General features: G+C 41.4%; 2 protein-coding genes across 4 annotated transcripts in view; one reads left to right on the forward strand and one right to left on the reverse strand.

Moving 5' to 3' along the window:
• The first annotated feature begins 756 nt into the window (after positions 1 to 756).
• Positions 757 to 3,421, forward strand: dio3b (iodothyronine deiodinase 3b). The gene has a single exon (XM_008313137.3). The coding sequence runs from the start codon at positions 1,607 to 1,609 to the stop codon at positions 2,411 to 2,413; it is 807 nt and encodes a 268-aa protein (XP_008311359.2). The 5' UTR covers positions 757 to 1,606; the 3' UTR covers positions 2,414 to 3,421.
• An 8,933-nt stretch (positions 3,422 to 12,354) lies between these two features.
• The window catches only part of ppp2r5cb (protein phosphatase 2, regulatory subunit B', gamma b), a 14,597-nt gene continuing 10,064 nt past the window's right edge, over positions 12,355 to 16,887 (reverse strand). For all 3 annotated transcript variants that reach the window (XM_008313138.3, XM_008313139.3, XM_008313140.2), the window contains 10 exons: positions 16,807 to 16,887; positions 16,654 to 16,713; positions 16,400 to 16,508; positions 16,247 to 16,300; positions 15,672 to 15,842; positions 15,314 to 15,441; positions 15,125 to 15,226; positions 14,881 to 14,953; positions 14,674 to 14,790; positions 12,355 to 14,278 (listed from right to left, as the gene is read on the reverse strand). In XM_008313138.3, the coding sequence (XP_008311360.1) occupies positions 14,144 to 14,278; positions 14,674 to 14,790; positions 14,881 to 14,953; positions 15,125 to 15,226; positions 15,314 to 15,441; positions 15,672 to 15,842; positions 16,247 to 16,300; positions 16,400 to 16,508; positions 16,654 to 16,713; positions 16,807 to 16,887 (1,030 nt within the window). In that variant the 3' untranslated portion in view covers positions 12,355 to 14,143. The remainder of the gene's footprint in view (positions 14,279 to 14,673; positions 14,791 to 14,880; positions 14,954 to 15,124; positions 15,227 to 15,313; positions 15,442 to 15,671; positions 15,843 to 16,246; positions 16,301 to 16,399; positions 16,509 to 16,653; positions 16,714 to 16,806) is intronic.

The following is a 16,887-nucleotide window of genomic DNA, read 5'->3' on the forward strand; positions in this document are numbered from 1 at the left end:
CAAAACAGAGCAGCTTGTCAGACCATGCTTTGTATGAAACGTTATCTTGGTGCAGTCTTGGTAATGGGTTTCTCACATTCACACATTTGCATTGAAAAGATCCCAGGTCAACGAGGGGTGGGGTCCAGGTGGGCCATTGTGCACTTACATAATGCTGCTGTTGGAGATGAATGGAACATTTAAGACCAACTGGGGTCACAGTAGGGTTAGCTAAAACAAATTAGCATTGAAGACAAAATACATGTTGTGTGGGGGGAAAGAGGGAGTGTGAACCAATTTGTTTGATTTAACTTCAGGGAAAACAACAGCAGCCACTCACTCCTGAATATACCTGAACCCTTCACACACCATTGATTTTGACCAGCACCAGCAGCAGCAGCACCAGCAGCAGCAGCTTGAACACAAAACATAACACAGACAGTCCAAGACGCACAGAGTCACCTCTGTGTCCACTGACCTTCTTCAACGCCTGCACTCAGGTGACACACATTCTAGCACAGGGTCAAAGACCGGATGACCTGCATTGTTTAACTTTAAAACTCTCCAGCCAGGTGTTCATACCTGGGCTGAGATGAAAGAGTTAAGGCAGGAGCTTCTTCAAGAAACCCAAGCAGGTGTTGTTGTCCATTCCCAAACAGACGGGGAGTGAATGCAAATATTTGTGTTGAACTAAAGAGTCAGACACTTATTAGCACTAAAATTGCTTAAGGGACCTGTTAAAAAAAAACACACAAAACGTCTGTGTTGCTTTATTTTAATATATATATATATAATACTGACCTGGGCACCTTAAATGTAAGTTTTTTGACAAGAAAAATATTTATTTGGAGTCATAAAAAAATAAACTCAGGCTCAACATTTGAAACCAATTTAAAACAACAGTTGCCATTTCGAAAACCCACTGTTTTTACCTCAGTCAATATTAAAATGACCTTTTAGTGATGTTGTCTTGGCTGAGCTAACTCTTCTGTCATTTGTCAAATGACTAGTAAAAGTATTTGTTTTATTTTTTAAAGTGCTAACCACGACTTTTGCTGTTAGTACAGTGACTTCTACTTGATCACTTCATGCAGATACCGCTGCATGACTCATCCAGCCCCTGCGGTCTGTATGAAACGATCGCCGTCTAGTGGCCACAAAGCCTCCTGCCACACCAGGGAGGTCTGAATTAACAGGCAGAATAAAGTAGAGTCAAATACTTATTTCTTCCTTATTCCTGACTCGCAGGACCACAGTGTGCGTTTGGCTAAAGACAATTAAAACGAGCTCGAGTGTCTGACTGCCATGTGAAACACCATCCATCCGCTGTCGTGTTTTATGGACTGGAAACAGATATGCAGCCTCTCCGGAGCGCGTCTCTGTCTCTCTCTGGAACCCTGAAGTTGATGGGAGGTAATCCCCCCACCATGTGAGTGGGCGGCGCAGGTACCGGAGGCGTGTTGAGGTTTTCTTTTTTTTTCCTTATTTTTTTCCCTCATTATCCAGACGCTGCTGCATCTATAAAAGGAGTCCCTTCGTGCGTCAGATAGTTTTCTCCAATGGGTAAAGGTAACTAAACAGTTGTCTCTTCTGCCGGCCCAGTCGCATCCTGTCGACAGGAGGAGAGATGATGCACGACTCCGGCGGAGTCCAAATGGCTCGGACTCTGAAACACGCAGCCCTGTGCCTGATGCTGCTGCCCAGGTTCCTCCTGACCGCTGTCATGCTGTGGCTCCTGGATTTCTTGTGCATAAGAAAAAAAGTGCTGCTGGAAATGGGGGAGAGACAGGACAGCCCGGACGACCCACCGGTGTGCGTGTCCGACTCGAATAAGATGTTCACCCTGGAGTCCCTCAAGGCCGTGTGGTACGGACAGAAATTAGACTTTTTCAAATCTGCGCACCTCGGCTGCACTGCGCCCAACACCGAGGTGGTGCTGGTCCAGGAGCGGAGGCGGGTCAGGATCCTGGACTGCATGAAAGGGAAGAGACCGCTCATTCTGAACTTTGGCAGCTGCTCCTGACCGCCATTCATGACGCGCCTGGCCGCCTTCCAGCGCGTCGTGCGCCAGTACGCGGACATTGCGGACTTTTTAGTTGTCTACATCGAGGAGGCGCACCCGTCAGACGGCTGGGTGAGCTCGGACGCACCGTATCAGATCCCCAAGCACCGGTGCTTGGAGGACAGACTGAGAGCCGCACAGCTGATGCTCAGCGAGGTGCCCGGGGGCAACGTGGTGGTGGACAACATGGACAACTCGTCCAACGCCGCGTACGGAGCCTACTTTGAGAGACTGTACATTGTTAGGGACGAGAGAGTGGTGTACCAGGGGGGCAGGGGTCCAGAGGGATACCGGATTTCTGGACTTAGAACCTGGCTGGAGCAATACAGGAACGATCTGATGAATTCCCAGACAGGGGTGCTCCATGTGTAGTGTTCAGATTCTCAACTGCTGCTGCCAACATGTTCTGCTTCAAGTGTCCAAAATACTAAGATGCTGCTATGTCAAATGTCTACACATCACATATGGTGTATTTTAATAACTAAAAATGTATATATATATATATATATATATATAATGGTTCAAAGTAAAGGTAATGCCTACATCAAAACTGTGGGCCAGTATTTTATGCTTAAAGGTACACTGCGTAAGATAAGGGTTCAACTATGTTATGTGTCACGAAATATTCAGTAAGTTACTGATAATGATTATTTATTTACTCACCCTTGAATGGAGCCATGTGTATCTGCACCTCAGCAGGTCTTCTCTGTGGAGACTGTCACATTAACTGAGAATTAGAAGGGGTCGCACACTTGTAGAGCAGTTAGAGCACTGGCTTTACAGACTGGTAACTTGTGGTCTTTCCCTTTGTTGTCATGTTCTCTCCCTCTCTGTATTAGTGATGGACTGGTGAAGGGTCCAGGTCAGACACTACCCTGAAAAAGAAGAAGTAAAATCCCCCTTCTGTTCCATCATTATTGAACAGGAACAGCCGAAAAACAACAGCATCATGTAACGAGCAGCTGCTTCTTCATCCTACACAGTGTACCTGATGAAATGCTCATATTACAGCAAGGTGTTTTTGTATTAAAAATCCTTGAATTGGTTGATACTGGATTTAATTTGTGATAACTATATTTTTCTACAACCTGTGTGTGTGTGTGTGTGTGTGTGTGACAGAGAAAGAGAGAGAGAGAGATTGTGTGTGTTAATATTGTGCCCATCTCAGATGTCACTATGAAGTTCGGTTTTTAAAAGGCACGGCCAGAAAACCGACACTGATGCCGCTGACACCAAGGGTGGGTTGGTACTAACATGGACTCAGTGATGCGTACGTGTGGCCGACGTGGAACTGTTGAACTAATGTACGTGAACAAATGGTTTCAATAAATGACAGATCACAGACTGGTCTAAACTTGTGACTGTGGAACAAACAGCTGCTCCGTTGGTCATGTCTGCTTTTGTTGTGGAAGAAAAAAAATCAATATGATTTATTTACAGGAAATGAACGCACATGTCATGTTTTAAAGATTTGTCTTAAAATGCTAATGTGAAGAGTGAAGAGTGGCCTGTTTTTCAATCTCTCTTCGAGTCTATTCAGGTCAAAATGACCCACAGTTAGCTCTCTGTGATTAAGGTAGACTGAGTTAACCCACTTTCAAAAGACACACGTGCCTAAAAGGATGAAGTGTGAATTTCCCATATATATATAAAAATTCAAACATTCCAGGTTTTCTATAAGAGCCATACAGAGGAAGAGAAGAAGAGCTGGTTAGGTGTTAGATGTGTTTATAATCTCTTTTTTTTTCTTCACCTCATCTCCTGTCTCGCACATATCTACATCGTATTTGTGCATATACTTAACACAAGCAGGAATTCCTACTCACACTCACGGCTGTTAGGATTATTGAACAATGCAATTACTGTACATGCCACCGGGGGCAGCTGTCTGCTGTGTTCATGGTACTGTACGTGTTCCTGTCTCTTCCGAGTTGCTACGTTTAAATGCTGCGTGGCGTCCAGGTGGCAGCAGTCAATATCGTCTGCTATCTTTTAAACCAATTACACAAACAGTGATAAACAAGGGTCATCTGATCAATGACTAACGATCTCTGTGAAGTACCTCAGCCAAAGGTCATAAGGGTCGTCTATCAGGACATAATCATGAGCAGAGGTTTCAGTTAAGATTTGTTGAAGCATTTTTCCAGACTAATCAACTCACTTTCTCAATATGCAATTATTCTGACTACAGTAACTCAAATGCTAATATGATTTATTGATTGAGCCACAGGCTAAGCTGACAGAGTGAAGACAGAAGTGCCGGAAATCTAAACAACAGTCTAAACTAAATATTGATCTGAAGAAACAGGGTGTTTTTCTCATCTTTCAGACAGTTCACTGAGACAGGAATTAGAAAATATGAAATTTGGTTAGAGTTATCAACCGTTAGATAACAACCAAACAGTCCTTAACATGCTGGTGAATTTCAAGAAGGGTTGTTCGCAGTCACGACATCGCAACATCACAACAGAGGGGAGAGACTCCAGCCTCACTGAAAATGAGGCTTGAGTCTCCAGATGAAAATATTAGAATAAATTTTCTCAAACTTGCCACTTGTAAGTATACTAATCTTGTGATTTAACACCATAAATTTTAAATCAAATCAAATGAAAATATTAAACCTAAGGATCATAGATCTATGGTCATTCATGAGCCACACAGTGGGATGGTGGTTAGGAATAACAAAAACAACAAGTAAGTGAGTAACACAGGTGCCTGCATGGGAAAAGGAAGTATGGATAATTATTGATAGGATGGATGGATGGATGGATGGATGGATATTTTAAAGAAGCAGTTGCTCGTGGTGAAAATGCCAATGTTGACAGTTATCTTCCATGTAAGTAAGTGAGAGTAGCCGCTGCCGTTTGAAGTGAAATCTTGCCATCAACCCATCCCATGACCTTTATTTGAGCTGCTAGCTTTTGAAGTCACATGATGCAGAAAAACAAGCTCTGCAGCCATGGGACCAGATATTCATGTGGGAAGACCGTCAGTGCCACCCAGTAGAGTGAGTCCCTGATGATTTTTTTTTTCTTATTTTGAAAGTGCAAAACAAAAAAGAAAAAAGTAATACTAGGGGCAGAGAAAACATGCATGGATTCTGAAACAGACAGAAATTAGATAAAGCCTCTTTTATAATGTGTATATTGTAAAATATCCAATAAGATTATATGCTGTTTATTTAATACAGCCATAGGGCAGCTTCACTTCTGGGCAGAATCGTGAGAGTTTCTCACATGTCCTCTCACTTGTGATTATTAGGTCACTTAAAGGGAAATTCCAAGGCTTTTTCTACCAATGTACATATATATACTGTAAACATACAGTAATCTTTGTGTCAAAAAGATCAGCACCATGGACAGGGGCCATCGGTAAAAAGAAAGGGGTGAAGTGAGAGTTGATGTTGATATCTGACAAAAACAGCATCATCCTCCATGTTAAATTCAAAGACAAATCTTTTTGCTTTTGCTTTTTACCCTCATCAGGGATGACCAACCTGTACTAGTTTCTGTACAACACAATTGTCAAACCAATCAATAATTGTTTTGAATAATTTTAATTTCAATATGTCATCAGAATAAGTGTTATTATGATTTTTGCAACAATCAAACACCCCCAGACTTTCTTCTGTCCCTCCATACATTTTACATTTCTTTCACAAAAGGGTTTTAGTCAATATTTGACAAAACAAGATCATGTGCAAATATTACACCTGGGTGCATATTATATGTCATTTTCTGACATAGATATGGTACTTTTAGCATTTTGGTGAATAATATACATATGCATAGTTTGTTTAATCTTTTTGATGATTGATATTGTTTATGAGAACATTTATTTTTGGGGATCCAGAAAAAAGTGAGAGTAAAGAAGTATCAAAAATAATCAAAAGTGTAACATTTTGCTTATTTTATTATTTTGATAATTAATTAATGACTTAATGTAGTGGTCCTTTATCCAGTGGTAAGGGAGTGAGTCTTTAAAGTGAGGACTCGACTTAAATGTTGTCTCTTGGGCATTTTAATGCTGACCAAATAAGCTGTTTTTATTTTGAAAACATTCCTGCCTGCATAATCTCGCCGTCTACTGGTCGTCTACAAGTTTGACAATCGTCATGACAGATATAAACGTAGCATTCACGCTATACGGTAGCGAACTTAGCTTTAGCTTTAATTACACGGATATTAATCAGTAGCGAAATTATTATGGGTTGAGATATAAACTCTATTTGAATCAGCATTATCGTTATTTATCATTATTGTAATGTTTTGTTCGGTTTTCTACTATAGAACAGAGATATCTATTCTGTTTATGTTCCACAAGAGTAGGGTAGCGGAGTGTATTAAGTAATGAGGTCGGCTGTTCGGTTTAGCTCAGCCAACAACAAGTTCCGGCCAAAAATCAGGGCCTCCGCTGACGAAAGGGAGTAATTGCAATTGATGTGCGATTGCACGTCAACGATTGGTTAATGATGAGTACAATTGCCTTTTTCAAACAGCAGATGATGTGCGATTGCACATCGATGATTGGTTGTTTGATGTTGCGGACATGGCTGGAGACTGATAACGGCCGCGGACGTGAGTGAGAACTTAACTGTGTATAGTGATTGAAGACTGTTTAGCATTCTCCTACCACGTCCGCCTATATCTGTTGGTCTTCACTTTACGCCTTGTCTGAAAAGAGCAGTCGCACTCATCAACAACCAATCGTTGATGTGCAATGGCACATTAATTGCAGTTGCACCCTTTCGTTAGAAGAGGGCCTGATATTTTGGCCGGAACTTGTTGTTGGCAGGGCTAAACCGAACAAACGACTGCATTACCTAACAAGATTTAATCATACAATGTGTCACTCCGCTACCCTGCCCTTGTGGAACATAAATAAAATAGATATTTCTATTCTGTAGTAGAAGACCGAATAAAAAACGAAATAATGATAAATAACGATAATACTAATTCAAATAAAGTTTATATCTCAACCTTTAATCATTTTCTACTGTTTAATATCCGTGTAACTAAAGCTAAAGCTAAGTTCGCTACCGCACAGCTTGAATGCTGCCCTTTATATCAGTCGTGACGATTGCCAAACGCTTGTAGATTGCAGTAGAGGGCGAAATTCTACAGAAAATAAAATTTAAAAATAAAATCGGTTTATTTGGTCAAATTGGAGGAACAGTTATGAGCCTTGAATACATGGATGTTCTTTGCGGACTGCTAGGCTCCCAAATAACAACTACAACAACAATAGAAATCACTTCAAAATAATAATAATAATGGTTATTATTATTATTATACAATAATGATTATTATTATCATTATTATTATTATTATTACTTCTTCTTCTTTAAACAACAAAAAGAATAATTATTATTACTGAAAGGTTCGTCCTCTTACCATACTATTTTTATATTTTTATATTTTTTTATATACACCCTTTAAGTTAAAAAACTTCAGAACCTCGATCACAGTGAGTGTCAACTGCCGGGCAGAAAAACTGAAGTAGTTGGAGGAACAAGGATGGACAGGAAATGATAAGAGCCCAATAATTGAGGGATGGAAACAAGATGAATGATTCATTAAATTTTTCCCTTTTTTTTTCTTTGGAAAAAATGCCAATCTGGCAGGCAAGCCCTCATTGTATCACCTCAGCATGGCGTCTGTACCCTGGTTGCCATGCCAATGTAGTTGCTATGGGATTAATTTATCAGAGGATCTGGCTGTTGCAGATGTCACAGGGTGCTACTCTCCAAAACAAAGGTCCACACTGGTCTGTCAGCTGACCTGATATATGAGCAGAAAGGTTTAACTGAAGAAGAGACGACTTGGGTCAAGGGAATAAATACCACGAGGTGCTAACCAAGATTAAAATGACTCTCCTGTGTCTCTTCCACCTCCCCTTCAGGATGTCTGAGCTGCATGACAGTGGAGTCTCTGCATGACGCACGTCTCTGCCAATCTGACGTGTGGCTGCGTTCATGAGTGGGAATATCACTCAGCTGCTTTCCATAACATGCATCTGTTTGTGGTTGACTTTTTCTCTGGACACAGATTTACGTCACACTAACTACCATCTACTTCACCTTTCATCAGATTATACAACGACATATAAACAGGTTTGGGATTTGACTACTAGTTCAGTTAATAAATATAATAACTGTGGCCGTTAGAGTAGAAGCTGGGGTCGTTCAGCCGGGACATTTCTCATTAGTTCTGATGACACACCTGTTGTCTGTGAGAGGATGCTGAGGGGCTCAGTTCTTGTTACCAAGTAACACAGGCTTTATTGATGTGTGATAGATTTTACTGAAGCCAAAACATATCACTGTACCTGAACAAACAAACAACAAGTCAGCCTGATCTGTCACCTTCTGTTGCTCTGCCTTTAAAATCCAACGTTCATTTGGAGGATCTTGCGGAGCACCGGTGGGCAGATGGAGAGACACAGACAGAGGATTAAATTAAATGGTCCAAATAGTCATAACAGCAGGGATGCTGGGTTCAGAGAAGGGAACAAGACAGAAAATGAATCATCAGAAATATACCAAAAAGTGAAGAGTCACAAAGTGCAAAGTCATATCACACACACATATATATATAGTATATATAAATATAGATAGATAGATAGATAGATAGATAGATAGATAGATAGATAGATAGATAGATAGATAGATAGATAGATAGATAGATAGTCATATAACAAAACTGCTTATACATTTTTTTTATTATTTTACTCCCATATTTCGAACAGATAAAGTGTCTGTCTGGTTTCATATGCAGTTTGTTTGTCCTCAGGTGGCCCTGACAATGAAATAAAAGTTATTAGTTGAGTGTGTGTCTGTTGCAGACAGAGGCAGTGAATGAGCTTATGGCTCTATTATACCTGGTCTGACTTTTTTTTTTAGTTTTATATCCAGATTCCCTGCACAAAGTGACATTATTATGATTATGATTATTATTATATGGATGTTCACTAATATGGAAATATATCTCTATGTTGTTTTAATCTGTAGTCAAACTCTGCCCCTGCTGGATCTTGGGCTTCTCTAGTGGTATGCTGGAGAACATTTTTTTAAACAGCAAAAATAGTGGAGATAAAAACACTGCAGCCATGGAGCTGTAAAGAACATGTGACTCACTATGTAGCCGAGCATCTCTAAATATAATGTCCAAACACCCAATAATAATACATTTATGTATATATATTTAGTTCTATTGGTATCTGTCGTGTGTTTCTAACTCTACAGCATGTAGAGCGACAAGCTGATTTGCTGCTGATCCCAAGCCCCAAAAAAGAAAACTGTGTTGCACGAAGATGTTGCTCAAGAAGGCCTGTGGTGCTAAAGATGCAGCCCTCGCAGGGGTGAGGTGGGGGAGGATGCATGACCATAGAGCTCAGCTGGATCTCAGACCCCCCAGGTGGTGTGGTGAGTCACCTTCCTCCCATTTGGCTCCATTTCTGCCTAATATCAAACTCTCCCAGGCACTCACTGACAGGAGCAGACACACAAATGCAGTGCAGTGCAGTGCACTAAAGTAATGCAGCCTCTGAAAGCTGTTCCTAACATCTGAAAGGATGTAGTCACAAAAGGGGTCTGCACTCCAAACTTTTCAGCACTGTTTCCATGGCGATGGATTCTGACATCTCCTGTCGTGACAAGACAGTGGTTTTGTTTTGCATGGACTGGAAGGGTGGGGGCAGGTGGGTGGGTGGAGGAGAGAGTTACACAGCACATTTTTGACAGACTGTCATCATTTGGGTTTAAAAAAAAACCAAACATTTCACAAAGCATAATTCAAGTCAGCAGCGACACAGAGCAGTGTCACTGAGGACGAACGTGAATCTAAGTGACTTCACATCTGAGAGTGTTTTCAGCACCAACAACAAACCACTGACGTAGTATTTTGATTTTTAATGACTCCTCCAGCCATGAAGAATATTTCCCATTAACAAGCGGGGCACGATGTGCCGATGATGAAGCGAAATGGGAGTTTCTGTGGGAGACAATTTGCATCCTCATTAGGACGATCACCCAGAGACCTGGACTTTTATTATGATAAGTTAGAGCTGCTCATTTCACAATAAATGCAGACAAATACAAACCAGGAAACAGCACTTGTATGATCGAGGATAGAATTTAAAACATATATATATTTTTCACTTTTCGCCTGTTTCATCACCAGTGTCACAGCAGCAGCGGGGCAGTCGTGTTGTAAGGGTGCAAACAATGTGAGTCTATTTGTTTTCTACATCCCCGTAGGTTCATCTGGGTTCAACACGGATCCCAGCAGGGGTGCTAGACAGTGGAGAGGGGCGGGGGAGACGGAGGGGGAGGAAGGGTGCCAAACCTCACTGTTGTCTTCAAATGAATAGAGGAACTTGAGTGACCTCAGACAAGGCAATTTGGAGCACCAGGGCAAACTGTGAATAGATGATTGCAGCACCTAGCAACATCTAAAGCACTGATGTTAAATAAGTGGACGAGGGACCACATACAGCCCACCAGCGGGCTAGGCTCCACTTTTCTTTACTTTTTTTTTAAGTTCAAGCACCGTATGTATTTCTTGGAAAGATGAAAAGAACATGGGAACATTTGAAATATTTTCCTCACATCCTCATTCATCAGTCAACCTATATATGGTATGCTGAAGCTGCAATTATAAATAATGTATATTAATAATTGTTATAAAATGTTACGTTATAAAAAAATCAAAAAATCATGCTTACAATATAAAAGTTTTTCATCAATGTGACACAAAAGATACTAATTTCCCATCATGCAATCATCACTCCATGCTCAGTACCAGTGATTTGCTCCCATTCCAACCTCTTCCCTCCAGCATCCATCTAACCAGACAAAGACAAGGGAGAAAAATGCACTTAACCTTTCAGAATTATCGGGTTTTTCCCTGATAAATGGGCGTTTGGAGAGAGGGGATCAGGACATGGGACGATGAAGGATCAATAAGTTTTGGGGGGTGGGGGGTTGAAATTGAACACCAAAGCACACAGTTGTTTTTTTAGGATGAAAATATAAAACTCACATGTTCTCTTTATTTGCTGTATATATAGATAGATGTACACCACTGGAGATTTGGACAAAAGCACACACAAAAAGCTCATGTATGTAGGATCTCTCACACTTTGAAGCTGGAACAAAAAAATGGACGCTGGGATTACAGTAGTTTAAAACGTATCCATAGTCTATATGGTTCCTAAATGAAAAATAGCCACATGTTGACGTCTCTGCCACAAACCAAAAATGTCTGCAGCTGCTAACGACCTTTTGCTTTCTGTACACAGTATTTTGTACAAAATATGAACTCTAGCATTTAATAGTTATAACGTAAAAGTACAGCGTATGTACAGTAATAAACGAAGCCGTTAAGTATGCCATGTGTACTAAAGGACACTTGCAGTAATCATTCTTTTCTGGGGAGGAAAGAAAACAAAGCTTGTATAAAAACCAAGACGATATTAAAACCATTCTAAGAGCAACAGTCACCAACGGGACATTTATACCAGTGCATCCAATCAACAGCAAGCATTAGGCAGCTGGGTGGGACATTGGTGGGAGGAAGAGATGAGGGAGAAGTTGGATCAGCAGTAGTTTTTAACTCTTGACCAAAAACAGTGAAAGTCACAGAGGAATCAGAATTTGTCAACAATTAAGGTGTATTTTAGTAGTATAGCTCCCTCTAATGATTGGCAACTGCTAAATGAAAGGCAGTTTATTGGAGCGCTGGAGCCAGGACTTATTCTTTATGTTGTTGTATGCCAGCGGTCCCCAACCTTTGTTCTCTTTGTATCCGAGTCTGAAAGATCTTTTATTTAGATTAACTTTAGACAAAGAAAGTCAATAATAATAACAGGATTCTCTCTAAATGAATCATTCTTTCTCTATGGTCCAGTATTTATTGACCCACACACCCGTACAGGTCCATGGACGGGGGTTGGGAACATTTAGTTGGATTCACATTAATGTGGATTACATTTTTGACATACGAATTACTTAGTCGATGAACCAAAACATTCACCCCCCCCCACCCTGCAGTCCAGTCCCTCTGCTGCTGATCTGTGTGACGTCACTTGAACATAATTGCTCTGAGGTTCCATGTCATTATATTTAAGTACTTTAATCAACGTCTAGTGAGCCGATGTCTCTGTTGATTTGATGCACAGGTATAAATTCACTGTAACACTGTGCTGCTTCCTCACTGCCAGACGGTCGAGACAATGAAAAATCAGAGAGCATGTAGAATTTTAAAAAGGAAGAAGTGACATTCACTTTACTTTCATTGAACCCACTTTAACACCTGCAGTCAAGGAAGGATGAGGTTTGTTTTTTGTTTTTTTTTAAATCAGAGCCTTTGGTGAATGTTTTTCTTTAACACAAAGAGAACAGTGTAACTGAAGCATTATTTACAACTTTGCACATTCAGCTGAAACACTGATGGGAACAAAGGAGGGTCTGAGAACACAACAGAAAGACCTTGCAAGCCTCCAGGAGCAGATTGAACAGGTGTGGAAATAAACGGTACTACTGGCGTGTAGTTGACTTTTAAATGGGAGAGTCAGGTGACAAGGATGGAGGACAAACACTTGGGAAAATCCAAAGGTGGAATGAGAACAGCAGGGGCACAAAATGGGAACGTTACGACAGGAGGTGACCCCACACACCGAGACAGACAGCATCACAAAAGTCAGTTCAAACTGTTTATTTTCAGTTGTGGTTCTATTTTCTTTCAAGTTTTATCAGGAAGTGCTTAAACGCTGGAGTGGTATTGGGGGACGGGGGCACGGGGGAGGGTCCACTCTGCTTATCCTCTGCAACTGATTAGATCTGGACATTGTAGCTTCAACAAGTCGTGTGCTGGAGTCCAGGGAGCCAGAGGTGTGCTGTGTACAAACTTGATCTTTCTTAACGCGCTTCTCCTCGTGTGCATGCCCTGGCTTTTATATTTTTTCCCATCACTCCATTCTCAGGTGAGCAAATATCCCCTTAGACTAGAAGAAGGCACTGTGAAAAGAAAGGCTGACGTTTGACCGCTTCAAACCAAACACTCGACAATGACTCGGTCTCCGTGTCTAACAAGTGTCCTACAAATACAAGGGTTTTGCTTGAGAGGAGTAGAAAAACGATCACCGTTAGCACTGTCTCATCTGCTCAGTTATGACATCACCAGCACACAGACACCGACGGAAACAAATCCTCTGAACCCTACGCTTATATTCAAGACTTGTACAGAATGCTAGTTCCAGAGAAAAGCAAACAACGGCGAACGTAAAATAAACTCAGTCCAGAACAAAGGAACATTTGAAATATAATTCTCTCTTTCAATTAAAGGAACATTATTAAAGTAGTCAGGAGCTAACAGGCCAACTTAGTCTGATTTCAAGAAGCAATGCTAATAAAATGCATTGTCCTGACGAACCAAATGATCAGAAAATGCCAAATAGTATATAGATGTGTTTTACTCTGAGAAAAGTACTTCACGTGCACTGTCCGAAATAATTGTTGCTTTCAATGTGGGGAAAAGTGATGAAAATTATTCGTACGAGCACCGGATGTTTATAAAAAACAAGGCAAAAAGAGAGACAGCTCACTCACTTTCACACACATACAGTACACAGAACACCTGAGAAATGACCAGAAGGGGGCACCACAGTACTCCGAACAAAAATACAACAGCTGGAGAGGACATTGAAAGAGAAGAGGAGATAATGACAACACAGTCATTGGGTGAAGTGAAAGGTGTGTATCGTGGTCATGCAAGGGTGGGGGTGAGGAGGTGGGGGGCGTCCAGCACCACACATGTCTCTGCTGGACGACAACCAGGTGGGAGGCACAAATGGGGGAAGGGGTGTGAGATCAGTGAGGGGAGGAGGGTGAACAACCGTTTGTTCGATAACTTCGTTGATGTGCAGCTTCACACAACTTAGTCAGACAGAGGTGGAACTGTTCAGTTCTGTGTTGTGCTGGACTGGACTGGACTGGACTGGACTGGTGTTGCTGTGCAGGGCCTTTGTGGACCTGTGGTTCCTGTGTGGACAACATTTGCTGCTGCTTCTGCTGCTGGTTTACGGCAGATCCAGGGGAGTCTCTTAGTGGCCGTCGTGCGTCGTCAGCATCTCCTCCGCTCTTCGATGCAATTCCAGGGCTGTAACTGTGGAGATTTCCTTGGGGAGCTCTGATTTCCTTCGCATCAGTGGACGCTCTTTTCGTTGATCTCTCTGGATCTGAACGCACAGAGAGAGACCACATCAGAGGGAACCTAACCCTAGAAAAATGCTTGACTCATATTTAGTAACATCCATCCATCCATCCATCCATTTGCATCCGCTTATCCGTTACCGGGTCGCGGGGGCAGCAATCGCCTCCCAAATCACATTGCACCGTACCAAACCTTCCTGCGGGTGGTGAGTCCACTGGAAGGTACCAACCGCCCTAACCGGGATTCGAACTTGCCCAGGAGGTGAACCCTGGGGTTCCACACCAATGACAGAGACATTGCCTCTGGGCCAAAGTGCCTATTTAGTAACATGACAAATGATATCTGATATGTGTATTCTGCCCCCTAGTGGATTAGGGTTCACATCCTTCGTACCATATTCACTGCCACAAAACTGCTCACCTGCGTTGCTTCCTCCACCACGGTTTTCTTGAGCATGTTGACATCGTCCAGCAGCGGCCCGTCTGTCTCCATGTCCATTGGACTGCCTGAGTCCGTTGAGTCCACATATGGCAGAAACTAAAAAGAAAAAAAGGATAACGTCGTCAATTCAGTTTGTGCTGAGAGAACACTGACTCAAATGTCTAGGGTAGAAAAATCTTTGCTCACCTGAGGGTTTGTTTTAGCCAGATTTTCGATCTTTAGCCAGGCTTCTTCTCTCTCTTTCCACTTGGCCTTTTCTCTACAATACAACAAGACATTGTCAAAGACAGAAAACATTAAGGAGTCCTTCCTCATCATTCATTGTTAAATTAAAAACAAGAGATACAGCATACAGCTAGTCCTGTATTGTGTCTAGTGATGTACGCATATGTTAAAAAATCTGTACTCTTTTATTTGACTGACGACTTACTTGCTCTTCTCTGCCCTGAATTGTTGGGTGCAGTCGTCAAACAGCTTCTGGTTCATTTCCATGAAGAGCTTCAGAGCGTTGTAGATCAGGCCATGGATGGTCCTGAGGATTCACAAGAATTACCCCAGCTCAGTGGGTTGATCTACTTAGTGTACTTATCACAAGCCATAATCACACACAGTGACTCACTTATTCCAGTGGGTTTTGGAATTGCGGTAGAGGGCTGGGAACATGATTGGGAGGATTTTGGCAGCATTGTCACTGATCAGGCTCATGATGTACTCGTTGTTCCAGTAGTACAGAGCCCTCTCTGCCACCTGTAGGTGAATGAGGAAACAACAGTGACAATAACAGATCACAATTAATCGAGAAACAATTGTGACTAACTAAATAACAAATAATCTTGATTAATCATGCATAATCCACAGCTTCTGTGAATATTCAGTTTCAAAACTTTTATTGTTTTGCAGCACTAAGGTAAAAGTGCACCAGTGATCACACTACATATAACAAACTTAAAGCTTGCGTGCTGAAGAATAAATCTCACCTGAAAATGTGGGCTAGAAACACACTTGGCCAACTGTCTGAACAGGGGCTCCATGACCTTAACGAACTCTGACGGCTCAATGACGTCCAGAATCTCCTCCAACTCATTAAGGAACATTACCTCTTTAGGACTGTGGGTCTTTGGCCAGTACTTTAACAAAGCCATCACTGTCTGGACTCACACACACGCACACACACACGCAGAACAACACAGAGCAAACAACATAAATGGAGGATGTTCGGACAGGCAATTTGTCCATCAAATATGTTCTTAACAGATAACACACCGAAGAAAAAACAAAACAAAAAAATGTTTAGAGAGAAAGCACATGCTCTCAGACTCCAAACTGATATTGGTCAATGTTTTACCCCTTAAACATTATAAACAGACGTCCTTTAGTTTTAAAAATAGATATGATGACTACCAGACTTTAATAGTTATATTTAAATCTAACTAATGAAAGGAAAGGTGGTCCAGAAGAGGAAGTCACTGTGAAGATGCTTGTTTTGACCAGAGAGGATACTGAGAGATAATTCAGTTTGCAAAGTTAACAACATAACTATATTAAATCCTACCGGTTCTGTGAGGGTGCTATCCTTCTCCAAGAACTGTACCACACAGTATGCCAGCTGAGGAGGAAAGAAATACTAATATAAATAACTAAAATACTATGATGGTGATTATACTCGTACTGTAGAAAGAAGTGTGGTGAAAAATGACTGTGTTACCTGTGGGTGATAAACGCTAAGTGACTTGACTTTGTGTAAAGGCAGCAAAACCTTCAGTAGGAATATCTTGTGCTCTTCCTTTAATGGTAAGGCAAATCCATTGATTATGCTGCAAGGAGAAAGGTGGTCAGTAGGGGGCGTACGGCCTGAATGCAGCTGTGGTTGGCATCAACATTAAATATTGAACACACCCGCAGCATGTAATTGCTGTGACTGATCATAAAAATGTACCAAAAACAGCATCTTTGTCTCACCTGCCTAAAATTTCCAGTAATTCTGCTATTCCATTATGATGTTCAGTCTCGTAAATAAACCTGGAAAAACAGACATGGTGTTAATTGTTGAATGAAAATATTTCATCATATGTCACTGATTTATCAAAAAAAAACGAAAAAAAAAACACTCACCTATAAAATATGTTGTTAATCTGTTTTCTAATGTAAGCGCGCAGGCCCAGAAACTTGCCGTAGATCCGATGAAGAGTGGTC

This window comes from Cynoglossus semilaevis, chromosome 7 (assembly GCF_000523025.1).
Source record: "Cynoglossus semilaevis isolate Cse_v1.0 chromosome 7, Cse_v1.0, whole genome shotgun sequence".
NCBI classification, from domain to species: Eukaryota; Metazoa; Chordata; class Actinopteri; order Pleuronectiformes; family Cynoglossidae; genus Cynoglossus; species Cynoglossus semilaevis.